Here is an 18,202-nt window from a genome sequence, read left to right as displayed (position 1 = left end):
TGTATAAAATTATGAAGTGAAGGTATCGTGCTGTTGGAGTGGATTTTTTTTTTTTCCCAAAATGTATGACAGATTCGTTTCTGTAGAAAACCTGAAGTAATGGTTGGCCTTTTGTTTGTAGCTGAGGACTGGGGGAGGGGGGTTCATCGTCTCTTTTCCTGAAAAGCTAGGTATGACTATAAGACAGTGAAATTCGTGTCAGTGATGTAAATGATCTGTGGTTTGAGCTGAAGGAACTGAGACTGTTTAATTGGCAGAAGACTTTTATTTCTCCTGAGAATTGAAATAAATTCAGGCTGGTCATGGAAAAAGAGGAAAATAAACTTTTTTCTATCATAAATAAATAAATAAATAAATAAATAAATAAATAAATAAATAAATAAAAAACCAAACACACAAAACAAACCAAAACAAGCCATTAAATTGTCATAAGGAAGATAAAAACCTCACAAAGAGCTTGATTAAGACCTCACAAAGACCTTTCTAGTAGGATTACCAAAGACATGTTGACAGCATGATCAATAGTATTGGCTGTATATTGGCAGTATTTAATAACTTCATAAGGAAAACACCTCTCAAGGGTCTCAAGAGTTATGGGTTAACCTTGGAAGGCTAAGCAGTGTGCAGCCACTTGCTTGTTCCCTCACCTCCAGGGGGATGGAGCAATGAGAAATGGAGAGTAAAAGTAAAAAACAAACTAACAAAAAAAAGACCCCCTCAAAAAAAAAGAAAAAGCAACAACACCCTTGTGTTTTGATGTAATTGGCTAATTATTGAAGGAAAAGTGAAAGAACAGAAAGAAAACAAAAGTGACACAAAGGCAATGACTCACCGCTCCACAGGTTGACCCACACTCATCCAGTTACTGAGCACGAGATAGCTAACCTCCATGAACCCTTTATTTTCCCTTTTTTGCTGCTGGGCATGTTGTTATATGGCATGGAAAACCCTTCAGTTAGTTGGAGTCAGCTGCCTGGTTCTGTCCCCACCAACCTCTTGTGCACCCCTGATCTATTCAGTGGGAGCCTGCAGGGTTGTCTCTCACTACTCAGTCTCCCAGCTGCTGTTGCATAGCAGATTTTTTTCTTTCCCCTTTCTGAAATCTGCTCTCCCAGAGGCCCAACCAGTGTCACTCGCTAGCTCAGCTCTGGCCAGCAGTGAGTCACTTTTGGAGCCGGCTGGAGCTGGCTCTGATCTGGCCTGGGGTAGCTGCTGGGCTGTACTCACAGATGCCATCCCTGCAACCACCCTGGTACATTGCCACGTAATCCCAATATAACGTTCAGCTAACATTAGTGTGTTATCAGCATCGTTTTGGTTTCAAATCCAAAGCACAGCGCCATATGAGCTGCTATGAAGAAGATTAACTACATCTCATTAATGTAGTTATGAATTAAGTGGAATTTGACTTCCTGTGCTGGACCAGGGAATGGAAAAATTAACCTTTTTGGTTCCTTCCTAGACACTTTTAATGATTCTAGACTATTCTCCACTTGCCAAATTATGTTGTAGATTGTCTGTACATTTGAAGTTTGAAAAAGTCTTGTTAAAGGTCCTGTACACACTGTCCACATCACAGAATCACAGAATGGATGAGGTTGGAAGGGACCTCTGAAGATCACAGAATCACAGAATTTCTAGGTTGGAAGAGACCTCGAGATCATCGAGTCCAACCTCTGACCTAACACTAACAGTCCCCACTAAACCATATCCCTAAGCTCTACATCTAAACGTCTTTTAAAGACCTCCAGGGATGGTGACTCCACCACTTCCCTGGGCAGCCCATTCCAATGTCTAACAACCCTTTCGGTAAAGAAGTTAAAGCAGATCATCCAGTCCAACCCCCCTGCAGAGCAGGATCACCTAGAGGACATTGCACAGGATGGCATCCGGGCGGGTTTTTAATATCTCCAGAGAAGGAGACTTCAAAACCTCTCTGGGCAGCCTGTTCCTGTGGTCTGTCACGCTCACAGTAAAGAAGTGCCCCCTCATATTCAGCCAGAACCTCCTGTGCTTCAGTTTGTGTCCACTGTCTTTTGTCCTGTCACTGGGCACAACTGAAAAGAGACTGGCTTCATCCTCTCAACACCCTCCCCTCAGATATTAAAACACATTGATGAGGTCTCTCCTCAGTCTTTTCCGGGATCCGTTTTCTTTTCCATTGATCCATCTGCATCAAGCAGCTCTTGATGTTGCATGTAAGCATGTTTTTTGTCATGCATTTCCAATACCCACAGGTATTGGCTATATCCAAGATAGTGTGTGTTTGATTCAAGTGATTGGCTTGTCTTAATATAAGCATATACTTTAGGTGTGGTGGTATACTTTTCATCCCTTGTTTTCTTGTTAGCTTTGCATAGTACCATAGTTTTCATTATGCTAATTCCCACAGAAGTCTGCTTTTATGCCTAAATTTGCTGTGTTTGCCGATCCAGATGGTGAACAGATGAAAAGCTCAGTATGTCTCTACTTGGAAGCATAATCAGAAACATAGCAAGGTACCAGGAAAATGCTAAACAATGCTAGAAAAAATGTACTCATTCCATAATGTACAAGCACAGTTACAGAGCAGTCAAATTTTACTTCAGTATGTAAACACTGAGGATCACAGAATGGTTGAAGTTGGAAGGGACTTCTGCAGGCTGTCTACTCCCACCTTTCTGCATAAAGCAGTCTTTTTCTGCAAAGCTACTTTCCAGTCAGTTGGCTGACAGCGTGTACAGGAGTGTGGGGTTATTCCTCCCCAGATGCAGGACTTTGCATTTCCCTTTGTTAAACTTGATGACATTGCTCTTGTCCCATTTCTTCAGCCTGTTGAGGCCCCTCTGAATGGTGGCATAACCATCTCGTGTATCGACCACACCTCCAGATTTTCTGTTATCTGCAGACTGGCTTGAAGTTGGACTCTGTCCTATTATTCACAACCCTATGATGCCAGCAATTTGGCCAGTTTTCAGTCCACGTTTATTTAGATTGTACTTCCACAGTTTGTATGTGGGAATGTTGTGACTGACAGTGCCAAAAGCCTTACCAGTGTTGAGATAAACAATATCCATTGCTCTCCTGTTACCTGCCAAGCCAGTCTTTTTGTTGTAGAATGAAAGTTTGGTCAAGCGTGATTTCCTCTTCATAAATCCAATCTGACTGGTGTCACTTTCTTGTCCTTTGTATGTTCATTTCAAGGATTATTTACTCAATCAGTTGATGAAGCTGACAAACCCATACTTCTTCAGGTCCTTCATCACCCATGAAGACAGGAGGAACGTTTGTTTTCTTCTGGTGGTCAGGAACCTATGCCAGTTATGACCTTTCAAAAATAGTTGAGAGTGGCATTGCAGTATCAGCAGCTAGCTCCCTCAGTACTTGTAGGTATATTCTGTCAAGTCCTGTTGACGTGTGCATGTCCACTTTATTTAAATGTTCCCTATTCTGATGCTCCTCCACTGAGGGTAAGTCATCCTTACCTTCCCTCTGGCCTCAGCGGGATGTGGTTGCTGAATTCTAGTCTTACCATTAAAGATGGAGGTGCTCAAAGTCTCTTGTGACCTGGTCCTTACCCTGTTCAGCATTGGGCTCACATTTTCCCTAGTATTCCTTTAGTTACTTGTCCTTTTTGTCCTTCATATCCCATGCCAGATTCAGCTCCAGGTGGGCACTGGCTTTTATACAACCATCCATGAACGCTCAGGCAGTGTCTCTTTATTCCTCCTGCGTGACTTGACTCTGCTTTCATCTCTCCTGTTCTTCCTGTGCTTCCTTTTTACGCTTGAATTTTGTCAGGGGCTAATTGTTCCGCCATGTAGGCCTCACGTCACCTTTGCTTGACTTCCTGCATGTGTGAACAGGCTGTTTTCGAGCTTGGAAGTTGAAAATGAACTCTCCTGCACCCCTTTCTCTGGGAGGCCATACCCCCATGAGATTCTTCAGAGTAAACCTCTGAACAGGCTAAAGTCTGCTCTTATGAAGCCTAGGGTTGTAATTCTGCTTTTGCCTTGCTCCTTTGTCACAGGACTCCAAACTGCAGTGTCTTGGTGTTATTGCAGCCATGACTGCCCCCAACTTTAATGCACCCAACTGGCTCTTCCTTGTCTGAATGCCAAGTCCAGCAATGTGCCTTGCCTCCTTGACTCCTCAATTGTCTGTGTCACTAAATTACCACCCAGGCACTCTGGAAACCTACTGCGTTGCTTGTTCCCTGCTGTGTCGTCCTTCCAGCAGATAGTGGGATGGTTAACATCCCCCATAAGGATCAAGGCCTGTGAGGTTTCTTGTAGGCCTCACCAACTTTTTCCTGTTCAGGCTGCGTGTAGCTGACACACAAAATACTGTCATATTGGTCTGCTCTAATCCTGACTGTTAATTTCTCAACTGGCTTTAAGAGTTGTTGAGAACATTGTCAGCTATTTTGTCTCTTGTCTAGATCGTGAAAAGGACAAGGACAATTCACTTGCATTATGCAACAACCATGATAAATGTTCTGGTGAAGTTTGGATGTGGGAAGATAAAGGAAAATCATCATACTAAATGGTAGAAGTGTGAAAATTGTGTTTGCAACGTCTTTTTAGCTATAAATTAAAACCTTCCAGACTAAAAGGAGGGAGTACTGAAGTCATTGCATTTTCTGGGCAGTCATTTTATATTGATGCAACTTGGTTTACTCAAAATAATCTTCTCTTCCTTATCTCTCTTACAAATAAGTCTGTAGTATTTTAGCTCTTCAGCAGTGACTTAGGAGTAGTGGTGCTTCTGTGTGCTATTGTGTGACTGTAAAGATAAGGCTTTGAGAAAACTATGACAGTCAGGTGTTGTAATATGTTTATTTAAAAAAGAAAATCACAAAGGCGTTTGGACTTCCTGCAAATCCATTACCACCCTGATGGTTTGCTGGGTGGAACTTGAGGTAAATAACACTCAGTGCACAAAACAAATTTGAGAAGCAACAGAAGTTTTAAGTTCATCAGTACTATTAAGCCTTGGGGGAAGTGCTCTGTTTGCATTTCCTCAGGTTTTTCAAACAGAGTAAGATCAGTGGTTTTGAGGCAGTCGAGGAGCATCCCCCAAGCAATGCAGCAAATACTGCAAATGCTAGCTAATGCTACTTCTGATTTGAAACCAGATGAGCTAAACATGCTGTTACTTCCTTCCACTAGAGATGCCACAAAGCTGAATGGAAGTTGCAGTTGTGTCATTTAAAAGCCCAGCAATCTGTTGCCACTTTTTTTTTTCCTTTTGGTTTGAGACAATTGCTAAATATTTGTGAGTTGAACATTGAGAGTTGAACATCTGTGTGATTTTATGTCTTTGCTTTTATTTTCAGTGGATTTTTCTCTAAAGGCTGTAATAGCACCGCTTACGCATTCTTTGCCACAAACATTTTATTGTCAAGGTCTCCTCATGTTCTTTAGTCGTTTGATTTCCTTTGTGGTCTAAATCAAAACTAGTAATTTAGTCTCAAATGCTAAACAGTTTACAGAAAACCTGCCTAGGTCTTGCTGATAATCAAAGTTTGGTTTGTGTGTGATGCTGATAAACAGAATCAATAGCTGGCTTGAAAGTTAAAAGCCTTTTCTCACTGGAATTAGACTGTTAGCAGGGAGTTTCAGGACCTTTGCACATGACAGTTTACAGCTATTTACAATTGTGAACCAAAATTTAATTAATAATTCAGCTAGAAAATCCAACCGAACCAAGCCATATCAGGTGTTGTTAATCTTCAGCCAGTAGAAGAAACAGGCAGATAATTAATGCTTGTGGTTTTGAACTGGAAATGACTCATAATCTTCTTAATGTTATTTTTCATGAAAATATTTGACCACATATTATCTCTCCTATCTCAGTATTAAACCTCCTGTCACAATGGCATGTAACTGTAGAGCTGTGAATATCATGTATGTCTTTGATATATGCAGGTAAATTGTAAACAGCTGGTATGAATACAGAAACGTCTATAAAGTTAGTGTTGATGGGTGTTTTTGTTTGATTATTTATTTTTAATAATTAATTGCTTACTAGTTCTGAAGTTTCTTTTGGATGCAAGGTGAAATTATACTTCCTGCAAAAAATGTTTGAATTTCAGTATCCTTGAGATTTTGTTTTAAGAAAAGAAAACCAGGAAGAGAAATGCGGATTTTCAGTATGGCTTTTCTATACCCAAGTAGTTTGCATGCAGGACTTTATTTAAGCCTAAAACTTGCAGAAAATAATGACTACAGTAGCGGAGTGACTAGGAAAAGCTTGCATTTGCAGCATCTATAATAGTTGATGTATGAATGTGGGAGGTCACAACACCACCATTTGGACTCTGAAAGAGGAAATAAGCCCATTGCTGATCTTTTCACTCACTAACTGAAGAAGACATTATCTAGGTATTGTTGACAAATGAAATTAGTCCTTAAAATGGCAAAGGTTTTGTCACTTTGGAGACGAACCCAGTCTTAGAGAGGAGAAAAAGGAGGTTTCATTTTGAGGTATTTATTGATAAATACAGCCAATGAGAAAAACAGGCACCAAAATAGGGACAGCTCCTGTGAAATATTTACAAAATGGAAAGGAAAAAGTGCTCGTGATGTTTGCAGATTTTAACAAATTTGGAGACTTTACAAGGCTTTTGGCAGGCAGGATTAAATTTGAAATGTCTTGGCAAGTTGAGTTACTGTCCTTTTTTTTTTCTTAAAAAAAAAAAGAATAAAGAGAAAAGCCCTTTTGAAGTTGGCTCTAGTAAGTGCAAATTGTACTGAGCAGTTTTATTGTACTGAAAGGCGTAATTAAATGTACAACTAGGTAAAGAGTAATGCAAGCTCAGTTTGAAGGTTTGCAGGAGAAAGTTTTCATGTTATTATGGGTTCTGTGAAGCTGGCCTGGTAATACCTAGAATACAGTTAGGTGTGACCTTGGAGGCATATGAGGCAACTCTTCCTCCTCTGCTCAACAGTGAATAAATAAGTACTGTCTCAGTTTTAGTCAGTGTGGTTTACATTTGGTATTGGCTAAGAGAGTCCACAATAAATCCGGACTTCTGCACCTGACTTTAGAATAAAAGTTTTATAAGAGGGTATTTGGTCCAGAGAAGATTGAGTGACTACAGTGTTGTGTTTGACAACAGAACAAGGAAGAAGAACTTGTCCAGCAGAAATATAACTAAATAGTGAAACAGACTATGGAGGGTGGTTGTGGAAGTGTAGACATTAGAGATTATGTGGATTGTTGCCCCTCCTTCCTTCCTCTTAAACACGTTGGACAGACTCTTATACATTGATCCTTTACCATTGAAGGGACCTTAGGAGGTCATCTAGGTTCTCTTCATAAGCTTTAACATACTGTATTTTTTTCCCCCTCAACTAAATTGCCTCTCTTAACTACCAGGATGATGGTAGTTGTTCCTTTTTATATACAAGACTCAAAATTTATAAGAAAAGTGGTGAAGCGATTTGTTTTTGCAGGAAGTGTCTTGAAGAAGTGTGCGCCACCCTCTGAGTGTTAATAGATGAAGGTGGGAAAGGTGATGAAATGTCTAGTGGGTGGCTTTTTGGGGATACTCTTTGCAGGGTTTCTTTGATCTTGTTTTGTGACTGGTGAGTGTCAATCAAACTTCAGTTTCTAGCTGTTGCCTGCTGGACCACAAGAGGTGTATCCTCTTGAAGTCTGAACACTGTATAGGAGAGAGTTGTAAGCAATATGCTTCTAGTCCCTCAACTATTGTTCAGAACAAAGTTGTTCAAATAACATATCACCCTGATTCTCAGTCTCTTTCCAGTTTGTTCCCTGAAATTGAAACTAGTGATTTTCAGATTCCATAGTTTTATTTCTCCAACTAATCTGAACTGTAAACCATTTGAGTAATGTTTGAGTGGCATAGAAGGATGTTAGTACCTGCTGCTTAAAGTCCAGTCTAGAACGAGCTGTGTGCTGCACAGATAACATCTGCCTGTTTTGCTGAGGGCTCGTAGTCTGAACAGAATAGAGAAACATAGAGTAGGTTAAAATGCATACATCTCAAGCAGAGTTTTTTTGGTGGTGGTGGCAAATGTCTGTGTGTGTGGCGTCTCTTCTACTTTCGTGTCTTTTTTTTTGTTGTTTGTTTGGTTGGTTTTAATTGGATAATAGAGGAGAAAAAGAATGTGATAGGAATGAGGTGTGGGCAGAAGAGGGTTAGAGGAGCGTGTGTTAGCTGGAGCTGTAGTATGAAAAGATGGAAATAAAAAGTCTGTAAGTTGAGGGTGGGGAAAGAACACACTGAAATTTTAAAAGTGGCGTGTTCAAACGTTGTAGTTTCCTTCCATCGCCTGAATGCTCTGCCAAATGATGCATCTGTGAAGATGTCTTTTTGTATAGGGAGGCTTGAATCTTTATATCTGGTAAAGCCTTGACAAAAGGTGTGTGTCCTGGTGTGAACGTTCTGGTTTTGGTAAGACCAAAACACATGTTCTGGTTCTGATGTAACCAGTTATGAATCATTAAGTATTCTAATTTCTAGCATCGGTATGGTACTAATGGGCTTGTAACAGAAACAGTAAGCTAAAAAGTATGAAATGGAGGGTTGTTCTTTTTTCTTGCCCTAGCAAGTAGTCTGCTTAAAATAAGGAGAATAAAGGTTCTCGATCCAGTGGAGCATTAGGAAAGCACAATTTTAAAGACGACTGTACACTGAAATTTTGACTGTATTGGTTCGTATTGCTTAGGAGAAAAAGTTTTAGAGGACTTACCACTTATTTTTATTTGCTGGTACTGCTGTTTACCATGGGGAAAGGAAGGAATTTTAATTATAATTATGTTTTCTGCTTTTTTTTTTTTCAGGAGTAAGAAACTTTTTAGCAAGAAAAAATTGAAAAGGAAACAGAAGACTAAATTAAAAGTAAAAACACGCAACAAGGTACGTGTGTAACTAACTTCTAAAAGTTCTGACTGAAAAACGAAAGTAATTTCAGTTGAGAGATGTGAGAAAAATAGCAATTCATTTGTTTTGAAAAGATAACAGTCCAGCTTTTTTTTGTCTCTTTACTGCATTCTGTGTGACCATGATACCAATGTTAACCTTTTTATTCCATGCCGAACATTAGTAGCAAATGCAATTGGATATGACCAGTGTTTTGTTTCCCCAATTCCTAAACTGTAAATATAGCTAAGAAACATGTTGGTCTTAAAGTTAAATTTCAAGAGATGCACGTCTAGCCAGGAGTTAGAGACTAGTGCTGTAAAGTTCTGTCCATATTGGCTGAAGGAGAAAGGGAGCAAGCACATAGTGTCTACATAATTCAAAGTTATCCTTGAAAATTCCTCTGCAGTGGAATAGATGATACTTAACAGTTTGTATTAATATTTTCTCCTCTGTTCATATCGCTTTAAACAGCTGGGAGCAGTACAGTGAACTTCATCAAAATGTTTACATGCTTGACTTTTTGCAGAAGCCTAGGCAGAAGTAGCAGTAGTTTGTAATACTGCTTTGCTGTACATGTATTCCTTCTCTATGAGAGAGCTATTATTTCTCCATTAAAGGCAGAGTTTTGGAGGGATTTTCATGAAGGTTTACTGTAGGCATGGAGGATTATTCCTAGGTTTCTGCTGTAGTCAATGAGGTAAAAGTAGCTCTTTTCAAGAATGGTTCTGCAGGACACTACCACTGAACTATCCGGTGAAAGCACTTTCTAGTCAGTTGAATGCCCCTGTAATACAACTAAACTGTAGATTGCATTGGCCATCTTATCCGTCTTTGCCAAACCTCCTGCAGTTATTCTATCTCAAGACGGATGACTTTGGGAGGGTGAAGTAAGCACAATATCTCTTAAGTTTATATTGCCTTTTTGGATACTTACCAGATTGTTCTGCTTATCTCAACTAGTGCAGCTCCAGACCAGGGTATAGAAGAGACTTATCTTCAACACTTCTTTTGTCAGTACTGTACAGTGAAGTGTTTCTAGTTCAAGCTAAATTTTAACCTCTTTTTCTGTCACTGTGAAATTAAAGTTTTTAGCCTTCATCGTTTTTATCAGACCCCCTGTCAACACAGAAAAACAAATTACAAATTAGAAGAGACAGTGCAGAAGGTGGTTAGTCTTTGTGTGTTGTCTGGTGACAGAAACTTGTGCTTTTAAAGGAAGGTAACATCTTTGATCACTGTTACTCTATAGAGGGAAACTTGTTTTTCTGGATAGTTGTTCCCTAGTTGAACTACTAGTTAGGAAGCTAAATCCAGAATTACTGTTCCCCACAAGCTTCATAGTCCAACATATTTATTGGATATAGTTGCATTGGATAAATGGATTCATAGGATCCTTTTTGAATGGCCATAGAAGACATGAGCATAATGATTAGATGTGAAAAGTAAATAAATCAACTAAGGTAAATATTTGTTGCTTTAAACACACTTTTATGGCAACATTTACAATGTCTTCTCTACATTTTTTTTTATGGCAACATTTACAATGTCTTCTTTATCACTCGTTGTTTCAACCTCAAGAGGGCATCCTTTCTAAAAGATGTTTGAACTGTTCAAAGAATTTGGTTGGGTTTTATGGTCTGTGTTACACACAGTTTAGATCAGATGGTTATTTTAGGTTTACCGTCTTTAACAACAGATTAACTTTCGTCTCTTAGCTTATAGTCTATTTTCGTCACATCTGAGAATAAACCATTCTTGCAGTTCAAGAGGAAGGAAATAAATTCATGAGAAAATAAGCTATGTCAAGATTTCATCTTTTGGTAAATCAGATTGTTCAGGTGGAAGACAAATGTAAAAGAAACCAAAGGGTTCTGGTTTTCCCAATTCTTTCCTTGCATGTTCTAGAACATCACAGAGGACTAACTGAGAAGAGCACTTGTGAGTCTGGGCACTCCATTTTATTAAGAAAAACATTTAGTCTGCCTTTCGACCTCTTCTGCATAATGCACCCTTTTTTAGCAGGAGCTATACATTTACAAGGGCAAATCACACATCAGGGTATGGGTTTCTGTGCTTCATTCTCTCTCCCATAAGGTAGCCTTCTGTCTTTTTTTGGGAAAAAGTAACAAAAATAATTTTTCACCTTGATGTACTAAGGCCATGTTTATGATTCATTACTTACATTGGCTTTGCAATTCCTCAGACTTGCATTTAGATTTCATTATTTAGTAGGCCAGATTTGAATTCTTATTTCTTCAGTATCTTTAAAACTTAAGAGGAAGACTTTTCTAATTTTATCCTAAGTTTATGAAGCATGTGGTCAGCTTTCTTTTTGTTTACCTAAAATGTAGAAAGATCTTGTGAGGAATTTAACTAGGTTTATTGACTTTACAGATTCACTATCTGTTCCTCTGAAAAAAATGTTTAAGTCCTACTGACCACTGAAATGACCTTTCATTACTGTTTTCATCACTTTGTGTGGTTTCAGCTGAGATGTCTTCTTTGACGTTTAATGTTACACATTTTGAAAGAATAGCATTTTGTTTAAAAATACTCTTTTCCAACCAATATTTAATTTCATATGTTTTGACAAAACAGAAGATGTGACAAATATTGTGTATCTCTTAATTTTTACAGTGCATGTTTCATAATATATCTCCATATAAGAGTTGTAGTGATAACAAGTGAAACAACAAAGGTTTCATTTCAAAATGTTGCACTTTTCATTGAAAAGTATAAATCTGCTTTTTGGTCTTGGAGCTCCATTTTCTTTAGGGCAACGATAATTTCGTACTCTGGGAAACCAAATGCTTTGGGAAGGAAAAATGTAAAGCCTGTCTATCATCTTGTCTTCAACTTGGACATCCTAGAAGCTGTGCTTCTGGTCATTCTTAGACTTAGTGAGTGCTTTGGGTTATAATATTAAGTAATTATGTAACTATAAAGAAAAAAAAACATTTAGAAATTCAGTGATAGCTGCTCTTTACCTTATCTCTAGTGTTACAAAAAGACATCTCATATATTTGTGGATCCCGGTACACTTAAAAACAAAACATGCTATTTTAGTTTTTTTTGTCTTGAAGTAAGGAGTTCCATAGTTAAAGATCATTCTTCATTGAATTCATAGAAGTTTGTTGACATTCTGGTTTAATATGCAACTGTTTTCCTTCACAATGTAGAAGTATTTTCACAGAATCACAGAATAGTTGAGGTTGGAAGGGACCTCTGGAGATCATAGAATCATAGAATCATTAAGGCTGGAAAAGACCTCCAAGATCATCTGGTCCTACCATCCCCTACCAGCAATCTAATCTTAAACTTATGCCCCACTAAACCCTGTCCCTAAGCTCTAGGTCCAGGTATTCCTTAGACATCCCCAGGGACACAGTGATACCATCACTTCCCTGGGCAACCTGTTCCAATGCCTAACCACACTTCCTGAGAAGCGTCTTCTGATTTCCAACCTGAATCTCCCCTGGCACAACTTATGGCCATATTCCCTCTAGTCGTATCACTAGTTACCTGTGAGAAGAGGCTGACCCCCAGCTCCCCACACCTTCCTTTCAGGTAGTTGTAAAAGAGCAATAAGGTCTCCCCTGAGCCTCCTCTTCTCCAGACTAAACAACCCCGGTTCCCTCAGCCGATCCTCACAGGACTTGTGCTCCAGGCCCTTCTCTGGTCACAGATCATCTAGTCCAGCCCCTCTGCCAAGTAGGGTCACCTAGAACACATTGCACAGGATTGCATCCAGGCAAGTCAGTGAATTTTGTGTCAATGAAATACAGCATCGTTAAAAGAATTGTCCTAACTAAATATAGACTTTATTACTTCTCCTTGAGAAATGCTAAACTTTTGTGTGCTTGTACATTTACTTTTATTTCAGTCGTCTTTTTTTTCCTCTTAAATGAAAGACAGTAAACTGTTAAAGTCATAGTTTTCCTTCAGTTTTAACTTATTTTTACAACCTAACAGCTTGCCATTTAAAAGAGGATTTATTTAGTAGAGTTAAAAGGCCAATGGTTTTAAACTGAGAAAACTAGGTAGTGTATTTCAAGATGATTCTTAAAGGGCATTATTAGGATTGTGACTATATTTGTCAAGTGTCTAACAGATGGACTATAAAGTGCTTCTAGTTTCAAAGAATTTACAATTCTTAGAAACAACGTATTGGGGGGGAAGTGGAGATACAAGTAAGACATAAACAGCGGGTCTACATCATAGCTAGGAAATTAAGTCTAGTTCTGAGTCATTGTAGTGCTATGCAGTCTGTTCAGATGGAGCAGGGGGTTGTGGAGAACTACTGTAGTAAGGTCTGGATAGGAGGTTTTTGTAGCTATAGTTTGTGTACTTCTGTAGAAGAATGAGACACTAAACAGAATGGCGAAGGTGTTTTTACTATTTAAAAGCTAAAGCATTACGTAGGAAACTTTTTAATAGTTGTAAAGTATTGAGAATAAGGAAGGAGTTTTATTTCTGAAAATTAGTCAGCTTATTATTAATAGGCAAGAGAACAGGCATTGGTATTTTATCTAGCACTGTAATGTCTAAAATTATCTGTGCTGGTGAGATGATTTAGTCAACCTATTTCAAAAGAGGTGCTGTAAGCTACAGAGCTACAGAACTCAGATGTGTTCCAGAAGTTAAGTTCTGGAATAAAAGTTAGGCTGAACTGACAAGAAGGAACTGGAAACTCTTCACAGATGTTGTTAATTGTAATGCATGATACTAATCAGATCAGTGGACTTCAGGTAGAGATCTGCCAGATAACTCTGATATTTTTCTTTTCCTGTAACTGTTTATCAGTTAAGTAGGAAGTGCATAGTAAATGCACTTTTTTTTTTTTTTTTTTTTTTTAAACCTGGTAGATTCAAGTGAATTAACTGAAAGCTGATATTGGGTATTTGTCTTATCAGCAGTTGCAAAATCTTAGGGTATGTATATGAATATTTGACATAGAAAAGAGTCATGTTATAACCATTTAGTTTTCTGATGCCAAATTAATTTTAAAGAATATAATTGTTCTGGTTTTGGCTCTGATAGAGATAATTTTCTTCATAGTGGCTGGTATGGTGCCGTGTTTGGGATTTAGAAGAAAAATAGTGCTGATAACACACTGATGTTTTAGTTGTTGCAGAGCAGTGCTTACACAGAGCCAAGGACTTCCCAGCTTCTCACGCTGCCGTGCCAGCAAGGAGGCTGAGGGTGCAGCTGGAGATGGGGGGGGACAGAACCAGGACAGCTGGCCCAGGCTGGCCAAACGGATGTCCCATAGGGTGTGGTGCCTTGCTCAGCCATAAGACCGAGGGGTTTGGCAGGGATTTGGCAGGGCAGGTGCTGCCCTGGCATGGGCTGGGCATTGATCAGTGGGTGTTGAGCAATTGCACTGTGCATTACTTGTTCTGCATGTATATTATTATTATTTATTATCCCTTCCTTTTCTGTCCTATTACACTCTTTTTATCTCAACCCACAAGTTTTACTATTTTTTCGTTTTTTTTTTTCTGATTCTTTTCCCCATCCCCCTGGGTGGGAGTGAGCAAACGGCTGGTGCTTAGCTGCCTGCAGGGTTAAACCACAAGAGAAATAGCTCGTTGTCATTGATACCAATCTCAATCTGTTTTGGCACAGTTTGACACTGGAGTAACACAGCATGCTGTATCTTGAATTCTTCCACTTTTTAATATCACGGGTTTTTAACAGCAACTTTATTAATTTCTTTCTGTTCATGTTGAACAAGAACTAAGCTTATCTTGCTTTTCCATCTCTAGTACCAGAAGTTTTGCTGTGCTCAAAAAATATATATCTGTATTTACTTTATTTTTTTAACTATATATATATATATATTATTCTTTTTACATTGCTTTTGTGAATTACTTCTAACACTGACATGGGTAACATAAATTAACAGTGTTGGATAAAACAGCCTGCAGAGTAAACCATTGCTTCTTTGTGTCTCAGCTTCTAATAATTTTGTAGTAATAATGAAAAGGAAGGATATGCAAATATATACCAGTGCAGTTAGAATTATACCACAGTCAAAAATAAAAGGAAATTGTATGAACCACGAAATATCTTGAAGTTATTTTGAGTTTTAAGTTTTGTAACATATGGTGTTAAAATGTTCTGATTTTGAAGGCCTTGTTATTTCTGCTAATAATTAAAACATATGTGCAGGTAAAAATGTATTATGAATCATTGCTGAATTTGACGTTCAAAGTTGTGGCTACCATAGAAAAATAAACCATTCCTTTCAAATATCAGTTCACTGGTTCTCAAACTTCTTTGGTAGTTGAAGGTCCTTTTCCCCACCCTTGTATGTGTATTTCCACTGTGATCTTCTCCATATCACTGTAATCTAATTTGCTTTGTACTACCCTGCCAAACAAATGCATTAATTCACGATACCTGGCCCCTGAAAGAAAAAGAAAGAAGGAAAGAAAGAAAAGGCAAAAAGCCTCAATGCTCACCACTTCTAAAGAATTGAACAAGCAAAGAAAATAACCTTGTGAAGTTAGTCATAGCCCTGACTAGCTTAATTGTCCTTCAAATTTTTCCTGCCTTGTTCAAGCAAGGCTGTCCTGCGTTCTTAACCTAGGCTTTCCTTCTTTTCTTAGTCTTTGTGCCATCTGTCTACACCAGGGTATTGTAGGGAATTCCTTACATTTACTCCGTATACCTTAAGTCCAGTTTCTCACACCAGCCTAGTCTTTGGTAGTACGCAACCTAAGAGAAAGTATAACCTGGACTGTTTGTTTTGGTTGTGGATTTTGGTTGTCTTCCGTTTGTCCTATCTCATTTTACAATCTGAAGAAAGGGAGAATAAGGGGCAGAATTTCACAGGCCTTGACATATTATTTTTTTTTTGCTCAGTAGTTTGTCCATTAGTTTTTCATTTGTTTTCTAGTTATACGAAATTATTATCCACGGTTCCTGCTGTGGGGAGGTTTTGAACTTGCCATCACAAAACAGTTAACACTATTAAAAATTTCTAATATGCATTTAGCAATCAGATTAAATCTTTATTTCCAGAGAATAAAATTAGCAACCACAATAAATAATGCATTTTAAAATTCAGTAATAATAACAAAACTGATCCTGGTAAGAAGATAAATCCTGAATTCTGCTCGTCATTTGGCTGTGGCACAGGTCTGAACCTTTCTTTAGTCTGCACTGCCTCTGTCCCTTTTCATTTTTTTATCCTGGTGTCCTCATCACAGTATGAGAGAGAGAGACTAAAGCCAGATGGAATATACTGAAATTTCTTCCTTTTCCTCCTTTCTTCCCTGCCTAAAATATGATTCATATCTCAACAGGAAAGTTCAGTCACCAGTTTGAGAACTGTTTGGTCAGCCAAAATTTCTAAGGCTCTGTTAAGATGACTTAAATTTAGCAAAGCTTGAAACTTCTAATAAGCTTCAAAACAGAATTTTCATTTATTTTTTTTTAAATCAACCTTTTTTTCCTTTTTTTTTTTTCAGACGGAAAACCTAGAGAGTACAGTAACCATACCAGATATAAGATTACATAGCAATCCTTCAGCTTTTAATGTTTACTGCAATGTCCGCCATTGTGTATTGGAGTGGCAAAAAAAGGAAGCATCTGTATCTTTGGCTTCAAAGAACAGCGTGCAGAGTGGGGATTCGGACAGTGATGAAGAGGAGGAATCCAAAGAGCCACCTATTAAACTTCCAAAGGCAAGTATCTCTTTAAAGTGTGCCATGTGTGTGGTTTAAAGTTTGTATGTTATGTCTTCTGAGATTTAGCAGTGTTATGGACAGAACAGTTGCATGTGGAAGCTAAAAGGTCAGTGACATTAAATGTGTTAGAGGTTATGTGTTAGATGGGTATGTGTTAGATTAAGAAGAGACTCTGAAGAGTGGTGCAGTTTTAAAAGAAATGGTGAATTAGAAAAAATAGCATGGAAATTCAGTAAGAGACCTCAGTATTCCTTTCTTAAAATATAACATCAAATTACACACTTGGTTACAGTTACTATAGCAGTTATCAAATTGATGAAAACCAGTATTCTTTCAAACTATTCATTTTTTAGCAAAGAAACTATTAAATATCTAAGAGTTCAAGAACTTCTGCTTATTCAACAATGATTTAGATGCTTGTTACAACCGTAAACTTTTAAATAACTATCTAGATAATATTGGATTGTTTAGATACCTATAAAGTAAGAAACTTTTATTATTGCTTTCATTTGCATATATAAATTTGAAAAAGGCATACACTTGAAGCTGTCTCACAACAAGTAGTAAAACTTACAGGCTAACTGTAAATTGATTTGTATTCTGAATAAGTGTCTGTCTTATGCTTTGAGTATAGTGTTCTGTTTTTTATGTATAATGAAAAATATTTAGTTGGGTTTAATTTGTTAAATATAGACAAAGCTTTTGAAGTTTCTAAGGCTTATAATATTACCTAAACCAGTTTCTGAAAGTAATCACTACCTTATTTTAAAGAATACCGATCTCTTCAGTGTTTGACACTGAGGTGAAAGTCATACTCCAAAAACACATAACCAGGATTTCTGCTCTTCCAGGTTCTCAAGTGTTAACTGTTGAAGTTGGTTGGTTGTGTGGTATAGTGATACTTTTTGTTCTTGAAAATCCTTCGTTTAATTGAGAAGTTGAAAACATTGTATTTTTATGCAGCGTGAGCTTAATTTAAGATGTTCTGTTGAAATGTCTCTTAATCTGTTCTGTTGAAATGTCTCTTAATCTTAAAAGTGAGGAAATCAGTTTTGTCAAAGTTCTTGTTTAGAATACAGTTTGGAATAAACGTCTCTGTAATGAGATTGAAGGGGAAAAAAAAAAAACACACCCGATTTGCTCATTTTCAGATGTTGCCACAATAAAGTTTGTATTTCTGTTATGTTTGGACAGTTTAGCATCTTGCTTTGATGCCTTGAAGTTTTGGATTTACAAGAAATACTGGCCCTTGCCTGACTATTTGAAAGAGGGCAGATTCAGTTCTACTGCTCTGATTTGTAATTACTAGAGTTAGAGAGAGGCTTTGTTTGTCAGGAAGAAGAGAGTGGTGTCTTATATTAAACTTAGCATTGGGCTGTGTTTGATCCACAAAAGCCCCGTACTAAAAGGAGCAAATGCTGGATTAAGGTAGAATTAAGCAATTAAATATTCTTTATTCCTGCAGTGGCATACATTTTACTGTTTTGTTAATGAGCTCAAGCTCATTTAAGCAAAAGTTTAAGCAAAAATGAAAGCATTTTAAGTTGAAACAAAAAGTAGAAGAAAAATAAGTATTCTCTTCAGAAACTCACTAAGTCTTTTAATATTCATTTGGAGAACGTTTTACCTG

At 37.8% G+C, this 18,202-nt stretch overlaps 1 protein-coding gene across 1 annotated transcript in view; it reads left to right on the top strand.

The window, feature by feature from the left end:
* Positions 1 to 18,202, top strand: part of MYCBP2 (MYC binding protein 2) — a gene marked incomplete at its 5' end in the record, with an annotated part of 193,425 nt that overhangs the window by 15,171 nt on the left and 160,052 nt on the right. Inside the window, 2 exons of the mRNA XM_084300818.1 lie at positions 8,794 to 8,869; positions 16,354 to 16,569. Coding sequence (XP_084156944.1) covers positions 8,794 to 8,869; positions 16,354 to 16,569 — 292 coding nt within the window. The remainder of the gene's footprint in view (positions 1 to 8,793; positions 8,870 to 16,353; positions 16,570 to 18,202) is intronic.

This window comes from Netta rufina, assembly GCF_964035555.1.
Source record: "Netta rufina genome assembly, chromosome: 1".
Classification (NCBI taxonomy): domain Eukaryota; kingdom Metazoa; phylum Chordata; class Aves; order Anseriformes; family Anatidae; genus Netta; species Netta rufina.
Note: the sequence above shows the minus strand (reverse complement) of the source record. Positions and strands in the feature narration are given on the sequence as shown.